This window comes from Lissotriton helveticus, chromosome 3_1, assembly GCF_964261635.1.
Source record: "Lissotriton helveticus chromosome 3_1, aLisHel1.1, whole genome shotgun sequence".
Taxonomy (NCBI): Eukaryota; Metazoa; Chordata; class Amphibia; order Caudata; family Salamandridae; genus Lissotriton; species Lissotriton helveticus.
The window spans coordinates 1,086,608,779-1,086,636,290 of NC_136061.1; the positions used below are offsets into that span (position 1 = coordinate 1,086,608,779).

Sequence of the window (27,512 nt, forward strand, 5' to 3'; positions counted from 1 at the left end):
GTGGACGCAGGGCAGTTATACTTAACCCCATTCCCTAATCACAGACAGGAAGCATTGATGAGACACTGCGATTCCACTGGACTCCGCCACACGGCATAGGCTGTTTTTGCCAAACTCTGCCCGCGGAGTGGAGTTCACTGCCCAGCATTAGTACCTGTCTTTGAGGAGTCCTCACCACCTTTAACATTCTGCCATGCCCTGAAGTAAGAAATTCATAAGCAAAAAAGTAACAACATCCATAGGGAAAACTTTTGGCCCGTGAGATCTGCTTGGTTTAACAAGCCCTGTTCATGTGGTCAGCCAAAGATCATGCTCAGTTCCTATTGTACCGTGAACATTTACTTTGATTGGTACTTTTCAATTTCGTGCTTTTTACCTTGATTCAAAACAAAAAAAAACTCCCTCTCTTACTTTATTTTCAACAATGCTTGTGTCATTCTGCTTACTAAAGTACTGTATTTTCTAAATCCGTTTGGGAATTTTATTGTGTAGTGTTCTTAACTTAAACACTGTTTATTCTATCACTCTTTTCTAGAGGGCAACCCCTTCTGCTGAGCGTCATAGCTGCATGAGATTGAGCAGAGTTTCTCAGCAATCTATATTTGAAACTGCATGAGATTGAGCAGAGAGTATAAGCAAACTTTGTTTGAACATAACAACATTGTTTTTTATTAAGTTGTTAGAGTCACCTCTTCCTGAATTATTAACTCACTCTCTGACAGCCATCAAACGTTATAATCCTGACAACGGCAAGTGGGGATGTAACCCCATGAGCACTTAATTTGCTCTTAATTCAAAGGGAAAGTAAATTCAACTTGCCAAAAATATGATTTAGGAGTAAAATAGATTACTCTTACATGTTACTGGAATGCCAATGTGCCTCTTGCTAGATATTCTCCTTCATAACCGAAATCTTTGTAGGAAAGTGTAAAAGTACTGGAAGACAATATATATCTTCTGCACCACAAAACCTAAAGGTGATCTAAAAGTACATAAGGAGAATGACCAATAGAATGTATGAGGTAGAAAAAATAGCAACAAAGGAACAAACAGCTTTGGATGTGGATTTTCCAAGAAAATAGATGGAGAATCTTTAAACCACAAACTATGAATATGAGAACTGCTTTGTTAGAAATATGAAGCAAGTCATAAGAAATTGTAAAATAAAAAGGAAAGAGAATACTTTTTCTGTTGAAATAGATTTGGGAAGTTATAAAATTGCCGTTATCATACCTTGTCATTTAACATGAAGAAAGAGGATAAGATGGCAGTAGCTATCAGGGCTGATGCCAAAAAGTGAAAGAACCCATTACAGTATGAATGTAGAACGTGTATCTATTGACATGAGTCTAGCACATACACAACTTAAAAGAGTTTGCAGTTTCTAAATGTAACCAACATTCTTATTAGTCAAACAGATGTAAAATTGATTTATGATACTTTAAAGAATGTTTTTCATTCCAACGTGGGTGTTTGATAAACTAATAATCACAAGAACAAGCATTGGCCATGCCAATAAGTCTGGCTTATGAATGCACTATTAAGTCAGACCTAAAAATATATATAGATTAATGACTGTCCTCCTCCAATTTGTCTTGCTGCCAGAGAAAAACACTATTAATGATCTAGTTCTGAGACACTTTCATAGCATTACTGTCATGTGTGTGCCCCTAAATGTTCAACCTCAGGCAGCTGGCTAAATAAACAAAATAATCACAGCTGGGTGGAGGCAAGCAGTTTTTTTGCGAAAGCACACTACTTTTGCCCATTCAAAACATGTACTCCTAGCTCCCTACATGTGGGAGTTGTCAAAGCCCTTCTTTAGTGATGCCCGCATAACTGTCTGGTGACGGCTGCACTGACAAGCCAGACTATAAAAAATTTAATTCGGGATGCGGTGCCTGAAGCTATTTACTTTACACACCTCTCACTTGTGATGCACTACTGCTGGGCAATGCCCTTTTTTGCATGATAAACCCCAAAGTTGTGGACTGAGTCTGCTGGTTTTTCGTCTCTGAGAGTACACTGAGGCCCACTAACCTGACAAAAGTACCAGTGCTTTGATCTGTAAAATTATAATGCTAGATTGGTTATATCCAATTGGCATAACTTTACTTACTTATACGTCCCTAGTATATGGAACCGGAGTTACTCAGGTCGTGTGTGTAAAAGTGCCCCCCCAGGGCTGCAGCATGACTCATGCCACCCTGGCTGGGACAATGTGAAAAAATATTTCCTAGTCTGCCAACTGGTAGAGCAGTTTTAAACCAACTCGACTTTGCCATTCAAATCAATGACAAAGCCTAAACCTCCCTTTTTAATGTATATAAGTCACCTCTACAGGAGCCCATCAAGTCCTAAGGCAGGGTGCTGTATATTAAAAAGCAGGATATGTACTTTTATATGTCCTGACAGTGAAATCCCCAAATTCTTGTTTTTAATGTGAAAAGGCTAGTGGCCCCATTGGCAAGTACAGTATTATATACTGACAACTTTGCTGTGTTAACTATTGAATAGGACAACTAAGGTTGGTACTTCAAGGTATCATATTAAACATTACTTTAAACCTGACTTGAAGCCCAAGTCCATTTTAATGTAAGTTTTGAGTCAATGCAACTTTCAGTAAGCTGGCACTCTGTTGCCCGAGTTTTCCAGTGGACACACACAGATGTTGGCCAAAAGACAACCTTCTGCCCACCTGGGGCAATATGTTAATGACTCAGAGGAGTAATAAAAGTAGAGACCTGCAGTTGGCAGAGGTGTCCTCTCTTCCTGGCAGGAAGCCACACAGCATGTGAGCCCAAAAGGCGAGCTTTAAAGGATAAGCCATCTTTGATGAGTAAATGGTGGACACATATGAAAGGGGCTGCTCTTTTGTTACCTAGATAGGTTGGCGTTGGAGACAGAGAGAAGAAACCAATGGCTAAAACAGATTTCTTGTTCGCATGTAGCCCACAGGTAACCACACCTCTAGGGTAGACCACCAAGCTCCACAAGCCGAGAACGGGGTTTCTACTATCTTGGGAGTGGGTGGAATAGTTCTCTCTGGGATAGCTAGCTGCCACTATTCACGAGAAGTCAACATCAGGCTGCAAAGTTCCTACTAGCCCATTGCCTAGTGCCCCTTCAGCCCCTTAGGGCATTTTCTGCACATAAATATCGTACCTCTGGCACCCAGACCTCAGATCACATCTGGAATGGAGAGAGGACTAAAGAAGGAGTGTGTGCTGTTCCCTGGACTTGGCAAAAGGCTGCCCTTACTGCTGGATTGCACCTGCTGATTCTTTGGCTAGCAAAAAGAGGGCTGTGGTGTCTGGCACATGGAAAAGCCACCCCAGAGCCCAAGACAGACAAGGTGATCTCCAGACTCAGTTGGCTGACTTCCTGTTACAGCACAAAGGCCACAAAAGCTAAATTAGACTGTCCTGGCCAGTCAGTAACCACAATCTGCAAATGTGAAACTCAGATGTCCAAGTTACAGCATTCAAAAGTTGCACCTGAGTCTGCTGGACCTAGGAAAGCTGTTTAAGTGCAGGTTGGTCACCCAAGATGGATACTAGCATTACCAAAGGGAACCACTTATTTCGCTTTGACCAGGAGTCCAGTGGCACAGAGAGGACTTCAGAGGACATCCACCCATGTGGCCAAAGTTTCCCCACCTGGACCCTGGAGTTGCCCCAGGAAGACCCCATTCACTGCACTGCGTTCTCAGCGGATCACTGAGAGAAAATGGAGGAGCATAATATTGAGCTGCCAGAATATCAATGAGAAAATATCATCAAATTTCCATCTATAAACAGGTAAGTACAAAAATATTGAATCCTAAATATCGTGGTAAATAATATAGTTTGTTGAAATATCGACTTTTTTAAATATCTTAAAAGTAATATAGCATTACATAAATAATACATATAATTAAGTAAAACATACTTAAACATCACTTCAAAATGTTAAAATTCATAAATAATACATGTAATGTAAAAAAAATTAAACATGCACTTTTATTTTTTATTGTATATATTAACTTAATAATATTAAAAAATAATTAATATTAGAAAATGTAAAAAAAATCATTAAAAATATAATTATATATATATATATATATATATATATATATATATAATGTCATGTGATCAAGATTCTTTTCGAGGCGAAACGCGTCATGGCGGACGCGCTGGAACTAACAAATTAAAAAGCACTTTGCACCAGCAACTAAAGGGTCTGCTCTTTGTCATTTGTGGGAACTGGCAGCGCGAGCTTGCAGTATGACGATCCTCTGGATATATATATATATACTTATAATAATAATAATATAAAAAATATCATACAGTTAAGCCATCAAAATAAATATTTTTATATAAATAATATTTTACACTACATTAAAGATAACAATACTAAATACGTTGCATAATGTAAAGGATAAAATTAGTATTTCCACTCCAACAAGTGGTACAATAGGGAAAGTGTTGGATAGCGGGTGGATAAAAATTACTATTCCCACTCCAGAGAGTGGAGCAGTAGGGAAAGTGTTGAATAGAGGGTGGGTAAAAATTACTATTCCCACTCCAGCGAGTGCAACAGTAGGGAAAGTGTTGGATAGCGGGTGGGTAAAAATTACTACTCCCACTCCAGCAAGTGCAACAGTAGGGAAAGTGTTGGATAGCGGGAGGATAAAAATTACTATTCCCACTCCAGCGAGTGCATTAGTAGGGAAAGTGTTGGATAGCGGGTGGGTAAAAATTACGATTCCCACTTCAGCGAGTGCAACAGCAGGCAAAGTGTTGGATAGTGACAGGGTAAGAATTACGATTCCCACACCAGCAAGTGCAACAGTAGGGAAAGTGTCTGATAGCGGGTGGGTAAAAATTACTATTCCAACTTCATCGAATGCAACAGAAGTGAAAGTGTTGGATAGCGGGTAGGTAAAAATGACTATCCCCACTCCAGCAAATTCAACAGTAGGGAAAGTGCTGAATAGCTGGTGGGAATAATTTAATATTCCCACTCCACCAAGTGTAACAGTAGGAAAAGTGCTGGATAGCGTAGGGGAATAATTTAGTATACCCACACCTGCAATATAATTAATTTACCTCCCACCATTTTCCCTATAAACGTCACCTACAATATTGTAAAATATTAATAAATTAAAATAATTAATTGACGATTAATTAACTAAAACAATTAACAATAAAATCAATAACCATCATATCAAAATTAATTCATGCAATTAACGCAATGAAATAAAAATTAACTTTTAATAAATATAATATAAAAAATATTACAAATTGCATTAAAACTAACTTACTTCCTACTCCACTCCCATATCAACACTTAACCCACTCCTAAAAAAAGTACACAATTTACAAATTAATTATTAATAATTAATATCGAATTAATTACTAAGTAATAATAAAATAACACACTTAACATAATTACCAATTAATTATTAATTGTTAATCAATTTATAATTAATTAATGATACATGAATTAACTTAATTATTAATTAATACAACAATTAATAAATTAAGTACAATTAAATTACTTCCCAGCCTATTCCACTATAAACCCACAACCCGCTACACAAATAAATTACACAAACATTTATTAACATATACTTAATTAATTCTGAATAATTCTTAAACAATATTTTATAATTAAATTACTTCCCACCCTATTCCCCTATAAATCCACAACCCACTACGGAATTAAATTACACAAAAATTTATTAACATAAAATTCCTTACTTTAAAAAAATTCAAACATACATTACAAAAATAATACATACTTATAACACATATACTAACACTTAAAACACTATAATAAAATTCGCTATGTTTAACAAGTATATTATGACTGTCGCTAGTACTAACTTCGATTTTATGACAAACGATATTTCTTACCTGCATTTCGATATTCTGCACCACTATATCTTTGACGGTCGATATTCTGTCCACTCAATGTATTAAACTCGATATTTTGGCATATCGACATTTAAAATTTGATATTTTGACTGATCACAGTTCTCAGCATCTTACAGTATCTTCAGCATCCTGTATCACTTACATTAGGACTACTCTATTGAAGTATATGATTGTTTGCCCATAGCGCCTGGAACTTGTCTTGTGACTGCTTTTGTGCCAAGGTAAACTGTCTTACCACTCCTTATTGGCCTGCCTGACCTTTCTCCTGCCAGATTTGGCCATTCAACAGAACTCATTAAAAGTTTCCAAACTTTGTGATTATATATGGTTGATCATGTTTTTGATTAGAATGCTGAGATTTACAAGTTATTGAAAAATTCTTATCTCTGATACCCTCTGTTGGATTTTGTTGATTTTTCTGTCTAAAAGTTCAGAAAAGTACAATATACTTTTATAAATTAGTGTCTCATTTATTTCGTATTGTTAAAGGGTATACAGGATACCGCAATAACTGGGATAAATCAAGTATTTACAAAACAGTTGAATGGGTATTGGAAAAAAAGGAGGCCTGGGGAATCAGTGTTTATGGAGATGGCTTTCCAGGGGTGTGGAATTCCTATCACTCAAAAGCAAATGCATATTTTTTTGGGTTAAGAACATCAATTTTACATGTTTGTTTTGTCCCTTGGATAAGTAGGATTAACCCACTGCAGCACTTTGTTTATCAGTTCACAGTACCACATTAGGGCTCTTTGAAAGAGCATTGTCTACTGTTAAAGTAAGAATTATATCCATATGCTCAATCTCTTCAAACTTGTATTTATGGTTCATTAAAGCAAAGTCGTTATGGTTAGGGTGAGCGTCCTAAGGAAAAACTGTGAGCTTGGCTTGTACTACCGACAGTGGTTGCGGGATACAAATGAACACACGTTTGCAAAGTTTAACAATTTGAGGTTACCTATAATGCTCTTAGCATTCTCTCTGATTAGATGCAAATAAGTGTGAAATCAATATTGATGATTCTGTGCTTTCAGATGAAATAAAAATGCATTGCAAATGCAATAGGTCTGGCAATGATTGCACCCTTTTGGTTTGCTAATGCGTGTTTTATTTAAAAATGGTTTTTGTAAAACTTAATTTTTGTGTGAGGGACTGAGCACCCACCAATGTACTACAAAAAAAAACATGTGACTCAGACCAAAAATGCTTTTCTCTCAAAAAACACACTTTGCCATATGTCATTCTGACAAAGATAGAAGGTCCTGACCAACAAAACATGTAAATAGGGACCCAATTATTAAAGAAAGTTACAAAAGTGCACCTCTGGTATATGTCCTTGCTTTAGTGCAGATTTATGATGTTCATGAATTCACAAGAATTTAAAGAGTCAAGACTGGAAACAACAAATTTGTAAACCACATTTTGGTGTGAGCAAATATGTATTTGTATGCTTGTTCAAGTAAAAATCTGCTGAGCATTTCCAAGTTCACTTTCGGTTCAGCCAATTTTTTCCAACCTTGAAAACGTTTTACTCTTGCCCTTGTCCGTAGTAAATGTCCAACCAAGGGACAAGTAAAGTTTTTTACAGTACAAATAGATGTATGAATCATCCTGTCCCATAGTCAAACAGATATTTTATAAAATTCCACACCCCTGCTTTAAATACCTCAGTGTAGATGTTACAGTAGACTAATCCCTATTTCTAGAGCCAAATCTGGAGATGATTCAGCAACAGTTTGGGACTGTTGTTGGGTGATGGCAGAAGCTTCAGTTATCGTCTGGGCTTCATCCTGTCTTCATCCTAAGTCTGGGCTTCATCCTTCAAAATGATTAACCTACTGACATTTTTATATATACTGCAAAATGTGCCCTTTCCAATACCAGAATCTTATTTTGTGTGGCTGTACCAAATACTATGAATTTTTCTGTGGGATGTGGGCACTCTGAGGATTGCACTGTGGACTCTGACCTGGTCGGCCTTCAATGAGGGAATCTCCATTCCTGATGTTAGGCTTTCCATCGGGCCTCTCAACTCCAAGTGAATAATGAGTGGGTGTTCACCGCAATAATAGAACCAGTAACCTGAATAGAAAGACAAGACATGGGGATACCCATCTACTCCCAATACCTATATTACATATCCAAATATCTATTTACCCCTATGTGGACACCACTCGGGGCATGGGATAGCATCATGAAACGTGTAGTATGGCATAGGAAGGTTACAAAAGTGACCCCATTATAATGACCCGCAAGAAGTGAGAAAACTGACAGGTTTCAAACAATGGGATAAGGCAAACACAAGGAGATGATGGACGGAGCGCTGAAACTTTTCAGCCACTCAGCCCCAGTCACAGATCTGGGTTGAATCCATCATCATTCTTTGACTCACTTAGCCACCCCAGTTCAGACACAGCCATATATGCAAATCGGTCTTTACCCTGTGCCTCATGGGAACAGTTGAGCCCGAACTGCCAAGACTAGTCTTCCCTGGACCGTAAACAAGCATCCTGGGACTGGTTTTGGGCTAACAGCCCTCATCAGCCAGGCTAGTTTGAATCCAGTGCAAAGGAAACAAAGAACCCATGTCTGGGCATACCCTGCCAACTTAGGGCAAACAGAGCAAACACAAGTAGAAGATGGACGGAGCGCTGAAACTTTTCAGACACTTACCCAGAGTCACAGATCTGGGTTGAATCCATCATTGTTCTTTAGCTCACTTCGCCACTCACAATTCAGACAAATGCACACACCCTTGCACTATGGCACAAAGGTGTGTGCGAAGGCACATTGCAAATGGAGAGAGACAAAATAGCGCCATATGGAAGTTCCATAATGATCATTAAACACAAACAAATCACAGGTGTCATTCTCTAGGAACTTTGAGCGTCCTTCAGCAAACCCATAAATCTGCCCTTCAGATTTATAAAGGCAAAGCTGTAGGATCTTCTCTATAAGGAGCAGAACTTTGAGGCTTCTCCAACATCATAGGACTACTGATGTCTGAAAATAGGTTCCTAAGGAACCTAGCCCACTTGCCACCAACTACTTATTGTTTTTGACAATGGTTAGGAAAGTCATTGAGAGCAAACACAGATTGCACCCTTTAATTTATTGGATAGGGTTATGGTCCACTCCAGAGCTCGCACATTATGCCCCAGCACTTCAGAATGTTATCAAATCAGATAGATTTAATAAAGTCCTGTGACTCGCTAATATCAAAAAGCTCTTAATTCCACTCGGCTGGACAGAACTCTGGGTGACTTCTTCTTGTGCCTCTTTCTCACTAAAAAGGCATTACTGGCTTTGGTTAATCCAGAACGAAGTCCGCAAGGCTGCCACTGTGCACTGACAGGGGAATTCTTTGATTTCAAGGGCCAGATGTACGACCCTTAAAATTTGCAAGTCGCAAATTGTGTCGAATTTGCAACTTGAAATTTGTGACTCGCAAAATGTAATTTACAACAGTGTCTCAGACACTGCTATTCCTAATGGGTTCGCAAATTGCCTGTCTCATTATTATTCATGAGGCAGATGCAATTTGCGACCCCATTGGGAATGGCTTGCACTTCCAAGGGATGGTGGGCTGCTGGGGTCAGCAGATCATCATGTCTGTGAATGCTTTTTAAATAAAACAGTTTTTTTTTAAAGCAGCCTGTTTTCCTTGAAGGAAAACGGTATGCATTAAAAAAAGAAAAATTAAAGGTTTCTGTTTAATTTTTTAAGAGTAGCCAGTGGTCCATGGGACCACTGCCTGCTCTTAAAAAATATTTTCGCATACATTCAGGGACCCCTTCTGGTTTTTGAGTGGCTTACCACCTTCTTGAAGTACGTGGTAAACTGCGAGTGTTTTGCAATTGCGGTTGCAAAACAATTGTACATTAAAGTGCGACTCTCTATTAGGAAGGAATGCCCTCGGTATGCCTTTTCCTAATAGCGAGTTGCAATTCCTATTTTGTGAGTCGGCAATAGGTTACTAACTCGCAAAATAGGGTTTGAACAAGGGGCAGACCTATTTTGGAATCGGAAACGGCCCGATTTCCCATTTGTGACCACTAAAAATGGTTTTACTTCTGGCCCCAAATGTATTAGTGTTCTTGAACAACACTGGGAACTATAACAATCATGTTGGACAGGAAAGTTTACTTCAAATACAGAATTGGCGCCATACCTCTGAAAACATTCACTCACAAATGGAAGGCCACTGATTCTTTGTTAAGCTCAGCTTGCAGAACAGTGGTTGAATCTGCACCTCATGTTCTATTTGTTTGTACAGCTTACACTAAACCCTACCAGATGTGGACAAAATCCTTATGTAAGCAGCTGGGCACACAAAGACATTATTTTGCTCCTAGAATTTCAAGGTTGGACTCTCGTCCTTTGGGTACTTCCTCAGTAGCTAAATTTCTGGGTTGCATCTGAACTCTAAGAAGGGCAACTCTTTCATAGCTGCAAAAGCATGGCCTTACACTTTGCACGATTTTTTACTTTCGTGCTGCTGTCTTTTCAATTATGTATGTTCATCTGTTTTAAGTATTTAATCACATTGCCTCTTCAAATTATCCAACAATGCTTTTTATCATCGATTTTATGTATCTCTTTGCAGGCTGATTTGCTGGTTTTAGCTCTTTTTAAATTTGACCAACAAGATGTATTTTACTCTAAGCGTTTATGGCTTGATTGACGAAATAAAGTGATTTGAATGTAACTGATTTAGACAGATAGTTCTTTAAAATGATCATGTCAAAAAAGAAACTTGAAATTCTTGAACAATCGGTGTCATCTGTAGTTTGCCTATGAGGCACTCTAATTATGGTAACTCAATGCCCTTTGTTTTACAGTTTAGCATGATTTGAGTGGGTGTCTGGATAGGATGGTGCCTTTATTCAGGTCAATGAATATTGTGCCAATATGGGATATTGTGAAATTGGTGTTTGAAATACTTTTCTCTGTGGGAACAGGCAAGGCTTTGCCACAGTGTTTGCACCTATAGAATGAGCCTAGGACAAGTACTGGTGCAGAAGTCTTTATGTTTGCACAATAATGTCAATGTATCATGTGTGTGATGAAGCTGAACATTTAAATTAAATTGAATTAACAAAGCTGATGATTTTGCCTGAGACATTAATGTGAAAACACTGTAAATGACACGTAGTCAGAATATGCAAAATGCATTAGGCAGAAATATATTCACTGGTACGCCACTGTTATATTTCTCTTTAACAAACACAAGCTTTAGGTATTGCTGAACTATGCACAAATGTATTTGATAACCTGACCTTAATGTGAATTACTTTGAATCTTCGTCATAACTGAAAAATGTTGCAGTTTTATGAAATGTATTATCTTCCTTAAGCTACAGGTTCTCATTTGCACCAAGCTTGAACTTCCTATCTATCTTGTGTTCAAATAATACTGAATATACTGAATATGTAAAAAGCAGAATCTAATTAGAAATTTGCAAGTAAATATTTCTGTCTTTAGTACAGTTCATTGTCACGCCGTGAAACATTGAATAAATTATAGAATAGACTCTGCATTAAGCTTGCCTGGGAACCAAGGTTAACACTTCCAGAAAGACACATTTTTAATGATCTCTGTTACATATTTGACAGTAAATTGTTGACGTCATTTGTTCTCAATGGGAAAGGAAGAATAAAGCCTGCCCACCATTGAAAGATGTCTTTCCATTGGACTGGAGTGATCTAATCTGCAACAATGTTGTTTGCATGTGTTCTTGTCTTATATAAGTGTGATTTATAGATAGAGGGTTACCACTTTACCACTTTGCTTTTAGAGGATATGCTCTTAGACTTTCTTGGAGACTTTTAATCACCCGTCATGTCCCTGACAGTTGTAATTACTGCTGCAGCTGTCCCCCATGTTTTTTATCTTTTGCGACTTGATTTGTACAGATTGCTACTGTGTTCAATGCTCTTTGGAGATTGAGACTCTGCTAAGTTTCCTGAACTACTCTTCATGGGGAGTTCACTTACTGAATGTGATATGGAACTTTAATGCTCCCTTGATCTTACTCTTTGCCTGAACTCTATTAGCTTCTACATTTGGACCTGTACTTAGGATAGGAATTAATTCCTTTATGGAACACACTTGTTATTTTACATTATTGACTCTAACCATATTTTTCTTTATACATTTCTGGAAATGGATTTACTTGGCTAACTAAGTGAATGAAAAGAAAAAGTAGATTGCTAATCTCTTTATGAGAATGAATGTTTTCTAAACCAAACTAAAATTCTCATTATTGACTTAGCCTAAGAACTGATAAATTATATGATGTTGATTGATATTGATTTGATTTAGCTTCATTAAAAAATGGTGGCAAAGATCTGTCGCCTAGGAGAAGAACTTGGCATGAACTGGGACTGGAAATTCACATTTTGGACTTGTTTGGCGCTATCAGTTTTCCTGTGGCAGAGTACGTTATACAACTTGACTGGAGCTATAAAATATTTCCCATGTTAAATTGATATGAATCTTGAAATCTAATGCCCAGAACCTGAAGATCTGACATGGCAGTATTCGAAGGGTGTTGCTTTTTTGGAGGTGTGAGTATTAACTGTTGAGTGAATACCACATTGAGATTTGTTGACATCATTTTGGGAAATAATAGCTTTGATAGGATGGGATCACAGAGATTTGAACTATCCGTAACAGTCAAAATATTGAATTTAAAGTTGTTTTACCCTTCTAATTTATTGCTATCATGGAATGTTTTGAAGAAATTAAGAATTTGGTGATGGGAGATGTTACAATCCCAGTACAGAAAGGTGCAGAGGCAGCTCCTGAGGGTACACCTGCATACATTATGACAATGGAATACGGAATACATACATGTTTTTAGCTTCGTCAATGGTGCATGATCACAGAAAAAGATGGTCCATTGACTTTCCCAAGATACAAAACTTTTGAAACTAGAATTATTGGAAACTAAAAAGGAAAATTATATGAAACAAGAACACCCCCTAGAACTGCTCAAGATGACGCTCTAAATCTATGGAAGAAGGTTGCACCAGAAAAAGAAAGGGAAAAATATCAGAGAATGGTGAAGAGAGTGGTGCACAATTATGCAGATGCCCAATGGGATGAAGGACAGCGTAGGTGGAGTAAAACTATGATTGATGGAACATGACTATATCCAATCATTACAACAGAAATACCAGGAAAGGCAAATAGGAAAAAATCAACAGAGCAGGCTGAAGAGAAGAAAGTGAAGGATGATGAGACAGATAGCGATTCAGGGGATGATATTTTAGAAGAGATACTAGCTGCAAGACCTCATCTAACATTTACTGATCAAGGTGAATCAAGTACTAGTATGAGTAGTACAGTGGCTACTGCCCCTTAGAACCCAGTGTAGTACAGTTGGAGAGACCTAAGCTGATACTTCACAATTTTTCCACCAGCTGTAGTTCAACCCCAAATTCCAGTTCCTACTGTGACTAGTACACCTGTTGTGTATAGTACAGCACAATACCCACCAATAAACACACACACCCTACATAGACCAGTTATAAATACACCACAACATTTTTGTTTGATGACAGAAGCTCAAGGGACTGTAGGAGGTCCACCTACAACAGTCTGTGTTCCAACTTCACAAAATTCACAGATTGTTGTGTGGGGACCACCACAAACAGGACATGCACTCATATATGGTGGAATGCTTGTTTTTACCGCAACCGTGAACCCCAGGAGAAATAAATTCGATAGAGGATGGATTTTTTCCACCTTGGTTGAAGGAAGCGGCACGGATTAAAAAGACAAAAATCACAGATTCACAGGTAATTTGAATCCTACAAAAGAAAGGCCATTAGATGTTACCAAATAAAAAGTAGAATTGAAAGCAATAGTAAGAGGATGTTTGGAAACAGAATACTTAGAACAATATCAAGAGAAAGAATTAACCTGTGTAAGGAAATTACCAGATGAGCAGGTGCCATACATGATATGCTGACGGAATTAGCTCAGAAATTTTAAATTGATCTTTCTAAAAGTTTTATTTTGGAGAAAAGTTATAGGCTTCAAAAAGATGATGAAGCAATTAACAATGTGCATGCTTCAGGAATTTATTTACATATTATGGAATTGGTAAGATGCATTTGAAATGGGGTGAAACTGAAAGAATTGAATTTACGTGTGCAAGAAGCATGAAAAGAAAAGAAAAAGAGGGAAGTTGAAGATTAGAAAAATCAGGGAGAAATTACAGCATACCCGCTAAGAGAAATAGCATGAAGGATGTATGTACATGACCCTTGGAACAGTGGTGATCTTACAGCATTCACTAAAAAATTCTCAAATTTGAGAGACAAACCAGTGCAGTGGTACTCACAAGTAGAATGGTTTTTAAAGATTTTGAAGGTTTTGTGGGCTGATTTGAATGCTTTCTATAAGAATGCTGTACAATGGCCATATGTGGAACCAGCTTGAAATGCTAGTACTAATGCACAATCCCCTGTAGTTATGGAGAAATATGAAGCAGTGATTACTTTCTTGAAGTGCTGAATGCCACCAAAAGATTTGGATTGGGTTAAAATGAACTGACTGACCCATGGCACCAAGAGAATCAGTTCATGAATTTTATGAAAGACTGTTACAGGTTTTACAACAGCATTGTGGGCGAGGACATCCTGAGGAAAAGGATATGGGAATGTTTGTGTCGCAGTTTCTCTTAGGATCGAGACAAGAGATCAGCTCGCACATAAATCAAAGCATGATCTGCTGGCAAAACAAATCACTTGATGAAGTTCTGAGATATGCATCATACTGTAGCGATGAGATGGAGCTGGAGCAGAAAAAGATAAAAAAGAAATGTATGTTGGCACAGACAAAGGTGGCTCACAAAGGCTTCCAGAATCCTTCTTTTATAGGGCTTCAAGGAGATATACAAGTTGGTTTCCAAGTAAGCAAGGCTGGTTTAATGTACCTCAGGCTAGAGGTATAGGTGTTCCTGTAATACGGGTTCAGGAGCAGATATTGCTGCTAAGAAAACAGGTTACTCCTTGTCAATCCTGTCACAGAGTCAGGCATTGGAAAAGGGAGTGTAGATATCATCCTGATAATGCTAATGGAAATGTAAAAATGCAAAAAGGAGCGCAGATGCAAAACATGTCGGCATAGCAGATGTAGGAGCCTATGCAAGCACAAGTCCCAATGATGCCAATCCCACCAGTTCAAATGATTCCACAAAACATTTGAAATACTAAATTGAATTTAAATCAGATGTCAACAATTAATACTAACACTTTTCAGAATTCAATGCAACAGTTTCCTAACTGAAATCAAAAAGCATTACAACAGTATCCCTTTAAAAAAAATAATGGTAGAGGTTCTGATGTTTCTCAATAAAGTTGCTTGAGGGGGACGAAGATTGCATACTTGGTGCAGTCCTAGAGGTAGATGTTGATGCTGAAGTGTATGGCCACCCTGTATAATTTCTTATTTGATACAGGGACTACCCGATTTACTGTTAGAACATTGGAAGTCCCAGACCTACACTTCTCAAGAAAAAATATCCAAGTTGTAGGGGTAACAAATAAGGAGATTACAAATCAAATTTCAGAGTGTCCCAGTCAATATATGTTCATTCAAGGAAATTCACCAGTTTGTTGTTTGTGATTCAAGTTCAATAAAGCTTTTAGGGAGAGATTTTTTGTGCAAATTAAATTGTACCATTTACTGTACACCAGACAGTGTAGCTTTCCAGAACCATGATGAGGATGTGGAATTCACAATGGTCCGACAACAGACAGCTACAGGAATATTTCCCCTAATGTCAGTTGAAGAAGTACCTGCTGCTTTGTGAGATACTGTGAATACAGAAGTTTGGGATCTCACTGAAAAAATATTGAATTAATAAAATGTGTAGAGCCAGTCCGGATTACTGTAAAAGCAAACGCAGTATATCCCAGAATGCCGTTATACCCTTTGACCCCATAAATCATTGCAGGAATAAGGCCTGTCATAGACACTATGTTGCAAAAACGAATCTTGAAGGAACTAATTGGGAGTCAATGTAACTATCCAAAAATGGGTTTACAGAAGCCCAATGGAAAATACAGGATAGTGCAGAATCTTAAAAAGATTAATGAAATAGTGCTCCCTTGTTGTCCCGTGGTAACGAATCCAGTCACAATATTATTTCAGATTCCATGTACTGCAGAATGGTTTACAGTCATTGACTTGTTTCAAGCTCTCTTTTCAGTGCCTTTGCATGAAGAAAGCCAATTCCTCTTCTCCTTCTTGTTCCAGCAGAGAGTATCACACAAGGGTGTACAGAGAGTCCTTTTTTTTCAACCAGATTCTGAAAAGAAATCTGGAGTCATTGCAAATGCCCTACAGGTCAGTACAGTACATAGATGATCTGCTTACAGCATCAGAAACCTGAGAGGCATGTAAATAAGACGCCATTGCATTGTTAAATCACCTGGCTGAGAATGGACATGAAGTGTCTCCAGGAAACCTCCAGTACCGTGAAAAAGAAGTTCAATATCTGGGACACATTATTGAAAACGGAGCTAGAACGGTGTTGCCAGAGAGAGTGGAAGCAATTCTTCAAATAAATCCACGTCAAACTCAAAAGGAAGTCAGGATGTTTTTAGCTGATCTGATTCCATGGAACAATGACTGTATGAGAGACATTCTCGAGCTGAAAGAAAAACTGTGTTGTACCCCAGCACTAGGAATGACAGATTACAACAAAGAGTTGACTTTATTTTGCAGAGAATGAGAGGACTGCGCTCTCTCAGTGCTGACTCAGATGTAAGGTGATGCTCGAACACATGTGGCATATTTCTCTACAACACTTTTGTAAAAAAGTATTTTTATTGTCAGGAAACACTTCAAAGAACATTGACAACCATCAAAAGTAAATAATAATACATTGTATCTCCAGAACAATGTCATACAGATTTGAATCTCCTATAGCCCGTTTCTCTATCACCCTTGATCTGGTTTCCACAGGTCTTCCTGGCTGGTTTAAAGCAGTTGCCCTGGTGAACACTAGTTTGGAAAAGAGTGAGAACATAGAGATGGGATAATAATTGTTTGACAAAGCATGAACAGACCATATTGTCATCTAACAACGTAGTTCTAAAAAGGTGTCAAATCCTTAATCCATCAACTTTTTGCCAGTAAATGAAGTTGTTTGTGATTAAATTGAACATGATTGCCTGGATGTCATGGACTTATGCACCAAGCCATGACCTGATATTAAGGATGAACCTCTGATTAAGTGTGACCATGTCTTTTTTCTAGACGGCTCATGTCTAAGAAGTAATGAGGGTACACTGAGAACAGCATATGCTGTGTGCACTATAAATGATGCAGTGCACGCTGCCTGGCTTCAAAGAATTACCTCAACACAAGTTGCAGAATTGATTCCCCTTATCAGGGCATGCAGTTTAACTGCTCACATGAGAGTGACTATATTTATAGATAGTCAGCATGACTTAGGTCCATGACTTTGTGGAGTTATGTCTTCAAGAGGTGTTTTCACTTCCTCTGGTACACCAATCAGGAACGAAATCATATTAAAAACGTGTTGCAAGCTTTATAGTTACGTGAAAAGATTGTGGTAGTTAAATGTGCAGCTCATGACTAGATTGCCATGGGAAACAGATATGTTGATTCCGTCGCACGATATTGTGATTTGTTGGCCTGTATATTTCATGGAAATTTCACATGCTAGTCGGGGGAGGAAACTTTGTTCACATTGTTGATGAAAGGGATTGATATTTGGGATCAATTTAAGAGGGTGTAGGAAAATGTCTCAGAAGCAGAACAGAACAGCTGGATTGTGAGAAAAAACCTTATGGCATATGGGTGTCAGCTGATAACAGATCCATGTTGCCCAATAATAGTTTGTTGTTCCCATTGTGCAGTACTGCACACTAGATGCCCTGGGTGGGGCCAGGGAACCCAACATCAAGTGGCTGGGCCCCAGTGTATATGGTCCCTATGGCCAAAATTGGTCGGGAAGGGGGACCACATGCCCCCTCTTCCCCATGAATGCATCCATAATCCTTTGGAGCACTATCTGTAATGACTATGATGAGTGGTTTCTTTATTGGCCTCTCCTGGTATGTCCATGGTTTTTCCTTTGTATTACTATGCGTATGCAAATTTGCATAATCTCCCGAAAGACTCACCGGTGTCTCCCCTCTCCATCCACTTTAGTAGTATGCAAAGGTCTTCCTGCATTTTGCCAGTATGATGGGCAGCTTACCAAAAGGTTCCCCAGCGCGTTTTCTGTCAATTTTGGTGATGCCTTCATGATGCCAAAGAATATGAAGACATCACCACCGAACAAAGGGGCACTTACTGTATATAGTTAAAAAGAAGTACCCTTGTTTGGTGGAGATTCACCTCTTTGTAGTCTCGTCATCTTCTCTATAGGAGAATTCCTGTTATCACAGATTTCTGTTAGAAGACGCTTGTGGAACAATCACATTGCCGAAATTAAATGAACCGAAGGTCACTGGAGATATTTCTTACTGGTCTATTATGCAACTGTAGTGTGGAATATGTACTAGACATTTATCCAATGAGTTAGCACTTAGTAATTAACCAGTAGAAAGTACTCCAGTTGGGTAGATATTTTGTGCAAAACAGTGGACTCTTGTTGGATAAAGGGCAGGTGAGGCTCCGTCCTGGCCAAGTTACTTACACAGCTACTGGCACACCTACACAGACACTCAGGCACTCAGACACCCATTCACACACCCATGCTGCTACTCTCACATCTACTCACAGACCCACACAGACACTCACCCACCCTGCCACCCATACAGTCACTCACACATCTACTCACACAACCAGAAAACTACTTATACACCCACTCACAGACCCATACAACCACTCACACACACACTCACATAACCACCCACACACCCATAACGCCACTCACACATGCACAAAACCACTCATACACTAACTTACAGACCCATACCCATAGAAATTCAGCAGTTAACGTTCCCTGAGCTAACTATAACTTACGTCCCCACAATCCACTGCTTATGATTGAACATATTATTTCACTCATGTAATTGTCAGTGACTTCACTGATGACATCACTGTTGAAATCTCAAATGACATCACTGATGATATCATCCACATAACCACTCGCATACCCATTCATAGACCTATACCTGTACCCACTCATCCATAGAGCTACTTACACAACCACTCACTCATACTGCTATTCACACACCCACTAACTCACCCATACCACCACTAATGTACCCACTCTCTCACTAATACAGACTCTTACACACATCCAGTTATAGTTAGTTTAGGTACCTATACCTGCATGATTTCTATGGTTTTGTACATGTGAAATCTGTACCTAACTATAACATCCCTGTAACCTTTGTTTTTTTTCAGTAAATAAAGAATATTCATTGAACTATATATATATATATACATATATATATATATATATTACCTACTGGTGGTCGCCAGTAGGTAGTTATAGTTAGGATTGTTTTCCATAGGAAATCCGCAACATTCTATTGGGAATAACTTTGGCGCCGGCGGACGAATTTTCGCGAATTTCTCAAATTAGATGGCCCGCTCCGCTTTGCTCCTTCCCTGTGGATTTTGAGTAATTTAGGTTCAAAAAAAAATATATATCTATAAGCGCGCCCCAGGACACGCACCGGGGCGCGTACCAGCGTGCTACGCGAGTACGCGAGCGGAAAGCTGATTGGCTCTCGGGTGTCTGTCAACATCCCAAACAGTCCGGAGCGGCCGCCATCTTGTGTCTCGGTAGGATCGAGACACAAGAGGTGGCAAAAACAAAGGGGGAAATGACCAAAAGGGGGCAGAGTAGACCCCCCTGACCTCCTAGGTTTGATGTGGGGGCTATAAAAGGGCTTTGCGGGGCAAAAAAAAATATATATTTTTTTCGATTTTCGCGGGGGGAGCGCCCGGTAGGCGCACCGGGGAGCGTACTGGGGAGCGTACCATGGAGAAAAAAGAATGACAGAGTTTTCAAAAAATGTAGCATTTTTTTATAAATTGGAGGTAGTTCTAAAAAGAACAGTTTTTTTTATTCTTTTTGTTGTTTTATATTTTTTTTATTGTTTTTTTGAACATTGTTTACTTTTTTTGGCTTTTATGAACAATTTTATATTTTTTTAGTATTTTTTATGGGGACAAACAAAAAACAGGGAATTGTAAACGGCTCAACTGGAGCAAAAAAAATCAGGAAAAAATTAAGGCTTCTTTCGGCAGATGTGGTTCTCTCCTGCACGGTTGATTAGGTTTATACTTTTCTCGCCATACGTAATTGTAGTCCCGCAATAGATACAAACAAATTTAAAATCTCCAAACCGAGTTTGGATGTTTGGGACCATCTCCCTTGCCTCTGGACCCGATGGAGTGGGTTGTTTGCTTGTTGAGGTTCTGGAAGAAGATTGGGGAAGGTTTCTGGACAGTTCTCTCACCTCTGCCGCAGAATAGTTGTTGGGATGCCTGCGTTGCATGTGGCGAATCATGGTGTAATTACCAAAATAATACTTTTTTGTAGGGTTCCCCCTGGAAAGTTCAGTGCCACAGATCAGACAAGTCACTTTTGCCGCATTGACTTTCTTTTGGTCTCTTGGGAATTTAAAAAACTCCCACACAATGTGCTCTCTCGGTTTATAAGGGGGATTGTCTTCAGGCAGGAAAGTCCTCCTCTCCTCCTCCTCCTCCTCTTCTTCACCACCAATGTGGTGTTGTGGTGGTCCTTTTGGTGGTGGTGGTGGTGGTGGTGGTGGTGGTGCAGATGCTCCTGCTGCTGCTGCTACTGTAGCCATTTCTCAATCAATGGAAACAGGTCTTCCTCACTCAAAGAACAAAGTGAGAATGAGGAAAAAAGGTGGGGCTTTCATCATTTGGAAAACAAAACTGTTCTGAACCAATGAAAAGTGTTATTTTCAGGTCACATGACCCGGCCTTTCATCATTTGGAAACCAAAAGTGTTCTGAACCAATGAAAAGTGTTATTTTCAGGTCACATGACCCGACGCGCTTACGCTACGTGCCCCGGGGCGCGCTCGGGGGCGCGCCCCAGGGTGCGCCCGGGGGTGCTTACGTTGCGCGATCGTATGTGCTCGGGCGCTTCCGGGTGCGCTTACGCCGTGCGTCATAAGACACATCACGCGACTACGCGATACGTCACGATGATGTTTTCGTTTGCGGCAATAGCGCTAACGGGACGCTCACAGGTATGCGCACCGGGGCGCGCCGCCACTGCGCTTACCGGCGCGCTCACCGGTACACGCACCGGGAGCGCACCAGGGCAAAAAAAAAAAGGGAAAAATATATATAAAAAAAATTGTATTACATAAATATACAATATAAAATTCATTATAAAAAATATTATATTTCATACCTATAGAGATTTGCTAATAAAAAACTTTTGAAATTCACTGAAAAAAACATAGGTTTGAGGCCCTATATATAGTTAGGAATTAGCATTTACAAAACCTATGAAATTCACTGAAAAAACCATAGGTTTCACACCAGTTATAGTTAGGAATTAGCATTTAAAAAACCTATGAAATTCACTGAAAAAACCATAGGTTTCACACCAGTTATAGTTAGGAATTAGCATTTAAAAAACCTATTAAATTCACTGAAAAAACCATAGGTTTCACACCAGTTATAGTTAGCTGGAAATTTTACTCGCATCAAACCATTGAAATTCCCACGTTATAGTTAGTTGGACTCACTATAACTTGCGCGTGCAATGCACTGCTGATGACGTCACATATTACATCACTCATGACATGGTCAGTGACATCACTCATGACATCACTGATGACACCATCCTTGTGACAGAGTGACAGACCTCCTTTCACTGTAATGTAACCCTTGAAACACATATTCAACAATAGAAACTAACATTTTCAAAAAAATGGAGATACCCATACCAGGTACAACAACCAATTCAATAATTCCACCATTTATATACACATGCACTCATCCACCAACAGTTCTATATAGTCACTCATACGTATACTCACTCATCATATGTAGTGATACACCTATACATCCTGTTACACACTGACAGTCATCCAAAAGTTACTCTCACACATACTCACACATGCAATTAAACTATTGAGCATCCATTTATATGCATATACAGCTATACATACACTACCACCTTACTTCTAATGAAACTTACACATACTTACTCTCTTAAACAATCACTTATAGAAACACATACTTATTTAAACAGGAACTCTTACACATATACTAGATTAAAACATATGTAGTTACTGATAAAGACACTAGTGAGACAGTCATTCACTCACTAACACACACATATACACACTCATCCACCTATACAGTCCTGCACGTATGCTGTCTTCAAAACACATACAAAGAGAGAGTCAGTCATTCGTGCATCTATGTGCTAAGTCATACCCCCACCAAACCATACAAACACTCATACTGATACTAAGAAAAACATCTAATAACCCATATACATACACATGTAGCTACTCACCAACCCATGCAGCCACTTATACACAAAATGAAACACTAATACATATATTTAAATATTTAAACATTACTCACTAATATATGTATTCACTAAGATACACTTAATAAGCCAGTTAACCAATAATTTTTTATTTTTTTAAAACATCCATGTAAACACTTATTTAAACATTTATTCTTCCATCAACTTTTACATATACATATATAACATATTTATTTTTCAGAAAGACACACATTCACTGGATGGTGTCATCAGTGATGTCATGAGTGATGTCACTGAGATAGGTGACGTCATCAGCAGTGCATTGCACGCGCAAGTTATAGTGAGTCCAACTAACTATAACGTGGGAATTTCAATGGTTTTATGCGAGTAAAATTTCCAGCTAACTATAACTGGTGTCAAACCTATGGTTTTTTCAGTGAATATATATATATATATATATATATATATTCACTGAAAAAACCATAGGTTTGACACCAGTTATAGTTAGCTGGAAATTTTACTGACATAAAACTATTGAAATTCCCACGCTATAGTTAGTTGGACTCACTATAACTTGCGCGCCCGCAATGCACTGCTGATGATGTCACATATTACATCATTCATGACATGGTTAGTGACATCACTGATGACATCACTGATGACATCTCAAATGACATCACTGATGACATCACTGATGACATCTCAAATGACATCACTGACCGCCAGTAGGTAATATATATATGTTATGTTATGTTATGTTGTTATGTTATAAGGATATTTGTAGCGCGCACAACTACTCAAGAGTATCCTGGCGCGAAGCATAACCACAGCGAAGTCGGCTGAACAGCAAAGCGAAGCAATTTTAATAGGCAATGTTAAAAAGATGGGTCTTAAGGAGCTTCTTAAAACACCCAAGGTCTCTGGTGTTCCTGAGAGTGAGTGGGAGGGAGTTCCAGAGGGTGGCGGCTTTGACCGAAAAAGATAGACCGCCCATTCTGGTTCGCCGGAAGCGGGGAACTACCATCCTGCGTTGGGAAGCCGACCTTAGGTTGCGACTTGGGACATGGAAGGTCACTCTTTTCCTGAGATAGACAGGGCCTGTATCGTGGAGGGCTCGATGCGTGAGTACCAAAGCTTTAAATTGGACTCTTTGAGCCACCGGCAGCCAATGAAGGGTAGCTAGTTGATGTCTTATGCTGTTTCGTCTAGAGATACCCAGCAGGAGTCTTGCGGCAGCATTCTGGATAAGCTGGAGTTTATTAACCAGATAGGAAGGGGAACCCAGATACAAGGCGTTAGCATAATCCAGGCGGGACAATATAAGGGCCCTAGCGACCGTTTCCTTAGCTGACTGGGGTAGGAGAGGAAAGAATCTACTCAGAGATCTGAGGGTCCCGAAGCAGTCGCCCGTCAAACGCTTGATCTGCTCTGCGAACCTCAGGTCTTCATTAAACCATATGCCCAGGTTCTTGGCTAGGCCACCTTCAGAGAGGGGACGGGGAGAATCAGGGGGCCAAAGTAGTTCAGTAAATTGGCTTGGGAATTGACCATACAGTAAAATCTCTGATTTTCCCTCATTACATTTGAGTTTGGCATGAGCTAGCCAGGTGAAAACGGCTGCCAAACATTTTTGTGCTCCATCAGTATCTAATGACGAGTTGCCCCATGTAAACAGAAGCTGGGTGTCATCAGCGTAGGCCATAATTTTTGCACCCAGCTCCTCGGCCAGGTAGATCAACGGGGTCATATAGATGTTAAAAAGAAGTGGGCTCAATGTAGAGCCCTGTGGGACCCCGGTCTGAACACGCCTGGCCGAAGAAGAGTACGGGGGCATCCAGACTTGCTGATAGCGGGAGTCAAGAAAGGATTCCAGCCAGGACCACGCAGCCCCAGTGATACCAATCTCGGTGAGGCGAGCCAGGAGGAGTTGGTGAGGGACCGTATCAAAGGCGGCAGAGAGGTCCAATAAAATTAGCGCCGCTCTGCCACCCTTGTCCGTGCACTCCCTGATGGCTTCCACCACCTCCACCAGAGCTGTCTCAGTGCTGAAAGATGACCTAAAGCCCGACTGGGCTGGATGTAGCGCACCAGACTCCTCAACAAAAGCGTTCAGCTGCCGAAAGACAACTTTTTCGCAGACTTTCGCCAGTGCCGGGAGCAGAGAGATGGGGCGGTAGTTGGCTGCAGTAGCAGGGTCTGCCGAAGGTTTCTTCAGGAGAGGCAAGAGTTTAGCTTGCTTCCACTGTTTAGGGACCACTGCCGATTTTAAAGACCAATTGATCAAAGTAGTGACCTCCGGGCCTACACAATCTGCAACTCCCGCCAGAACTCTTGCCGGGCAAGGATCGGAGGGGGAGCCTGATTTTAAAGATTTTAGAAGTGTTAGGATGTCCAATTGATCCACCCTGGTGAATTTGGTGAGGCAGCTACTAGCGGGGGCGCTAGGAACCAGCTCCGGGGGGTGTGAGACAGCAGTACTCAGTGCTAATCCCTCTTCAATAAGCCTGATTTTATTAATAAAGAAGGAAGAGAGCTCCTCACACCATTCGGCGGAAACCGGGATTTTTTTGTGCTCCGCTATAGGTGAAAGGAAGCTTTGAACTATAGTAAAGATTTCTTTATCATTGTTAGCTGCTTTTTGGATCCTAGCCGCAAAGTAAGCCCCCTTCGCAGTCTTAACTGCTGTGTAGTATTCTCTTTGGGCTGTACGGAGGTCTGCTTTAGTGTGTGGGGAGTATGCAACCCTCCAGAGCCGCTCGAGTTTTTTGCAGGACCTTTTTAGTTCTTTTAATGCTGGCGTATACCAGGGTTGAGAAGATGGCACGCGTTGTAAAATATTCCGAGCCGGTTTGGAGGCAATCTCAGCCCCCCGGCTGACCCAGCTGTTGAAAAGATCCACCTGGCTTTCTAGGTCGTCAGACTGGTCGATTTGGGAGTGCATGAGAGCTTCCACCAGTCCAGGAATATAAATTTTTCGTGCTAAGGGACCTGACTGGGTGGGAGGGTGGTGGGATGACAGTGTCACACACCAGGAGAACATAATCACAGCATGGTCAGACCAGGTGACTGGCTGGGGATCTTTAAGGGCCAAATCAAAATTGGAACAAACCAAGTCCAGCACGTGACCTAGCGAGTGCGTTGGTTTAGAGACCCACTGAGTTAGGTGCGTTAAGGCCAAAAGGTCTTGGAGACCCAATGTGTCCGAGGAGCTAACAGAATCTAAATGAATGTTAAAATCACCTAGAAGGAGAAACCTTGGGAACCGTAATACCCGGTCCGTCAAAGTGTCACCCAAGGAGGTTAAGAAGGAGCTGATCGGCCCCGGCGGTCTGTAGACTAGGGTACCTCCGAGAGTAAAATGGGGAGAGATAGTAAAGGAGAAGTCAAGGGCTTCACCATCCAGCACACTCAGAGATTTATCACAAGAAAAAGCCCATGTATCTCTGAATATAACAGCGGTGCCGCCCCCTCTACCTAAGGAGCGATCCGCTCTGGCCAAACGATATCCATGTGGGACTGCAAGTGCAACCACTGGGGCACATGAGTCGGTTAGCCACGTTTCTGTGATGAATACATGTCTAGGTTGTTGTCTCTAATGAGGTCGCATACATTCTCTGCATGTTTCACCATAGAACGGGCGTTTATAAGAGCTGCCTTGATAGAATGCTCACTTTGTTTTTTAGAGGATGAATGGGATGTACATGAGGGAAGGTGAAAATTACAGACCTTACAGTCCCATATGGTGTTGGAGCTCAGCGAGCACCTCAGCAGCCCCGCATGAGAGCCAGGGTTCAGGGCGATCAAGGAGTCGCGGCTGTAAGACAGGGGGCTCAAGATATCTAAGGGAGTAAGGGCAGCCGGACCAGCACTAGGCACGGTCCTGGCGCGGACGGGCGCAGACGGGCTTGACTTTTGCGCAACTTCAGCGCGCATTCGGCGCGCCCGCTGCGCCCGCCCGCTGCGCCCCCACCAGCACATGTTGATATATAGAAAGATTAGGGGTAGCGGGAGGCGCGGTCACCAGTCTCCGCCCTCCGGCTTGCTGTAAGGTCCCTGATTGGTCCGCCTACCTCCCCATGAGCTCTCCACTCAATCGGCACCCAGCCGTGGTGGAACGGAGCTCGGGATTCGGCGACCAGGTAAGTTAAGAATCAGAGGAGCAGCCTAACTCGCTGACTTCCTCGTGAATATGAGCCAATAAGCAGCGCGGGAGACAAGCAACACAATAATAATCTAAAAATAGGAGGAGCAGCCTAACTCGCTGTCGTCCTCTGTACAAAGAATAAAATTGTGCAAACAAGCAATGGCAGGTTTAAAAGTCTTGTCACGCTACAAACATAAACATCAGGTTTTTTTTATATATATATATATATATATATATATATATATATATATATATATATATATATATATATCAACAAAAGCCCTTGTGCTTCGGAAGTGCACTCAAAGCTGTCTCTCACCATCCAGCATGATTGCCTCGCAGTAACTTGCTTTCTGATATCCTCATTACATTATGACACATCCGACGAGTTTCGAGGCTGGAACGCCCCGTAGTCATGGATATCTTCACAGAGGGAAATGACAACTCAACACTTCGTTCACCCTTTATTTGTGCAATGAAACAGCCCATGGTGCCTGGCAAAAGGTTTACTTTGCCAGGTTGAAATGCCAGTTTAATAACTGCACACACAGGCTGCACTGGCAGGTCCGTGACATGTTTCAAGGGCTACTTAAGGGGGTGGCACAATCAGTGCTGCAGTCCTACTATTAGCGTTAAATTTACAGGACCTGGGAACATATATGGATGTATATGTAAATGAAATATACCAGTTGGGTATAAGTCAATGCTTTCATGTTTTAAGGAGAGAGCACAAGCATTTTAGCACTTGTTAGCAGTGGTAAAGCACACAATTATAATGCCAGCAAAAAGGAACTCAGCAAGATTGGAGGAGTGAAGGCAAAAAGGTCTGAGGATGACCCTGCAGAAAGGGCTAAGTTTTAAATGCATGCACTGCGCAGACCGCAACTCTGTTTGCCCTGTGTATCGAACTGCATCATCTGATGACCCTTGGTTTATGTTTAAGTTTGCAGTTT

General features: G+C 40.3%; 1 protein-coding gene across 3 annotated transcripts in view; it reads left to right on the top strand.

Moving 5' to 3' along the window:
* The window catches only part of KCNH7 (potassium voltage-gated channel subfamily H member 7), a 1,437,897-nt gene that overhangs the window by 856,089 nt on the left and 554,296 nt on the right, over positions 1–27,512 (top strand). The window contains exon 5 of one of the 3 annotated variants that reach the window (XM_078681650.1): positions 13,355–13,387. The exons of the other annotated variants lie outside the window; for them this stretch is intronic. Within the exon in view, the coding sequence (XP_078537776.1) occupies positions 13,355–13,387 (33 nt within the window). The remainder of the gene's footprint in view (positions 1–13,354; positions 13,388–27,512) is intronic. 3 annotated transcript variants of the gene reach the window in all.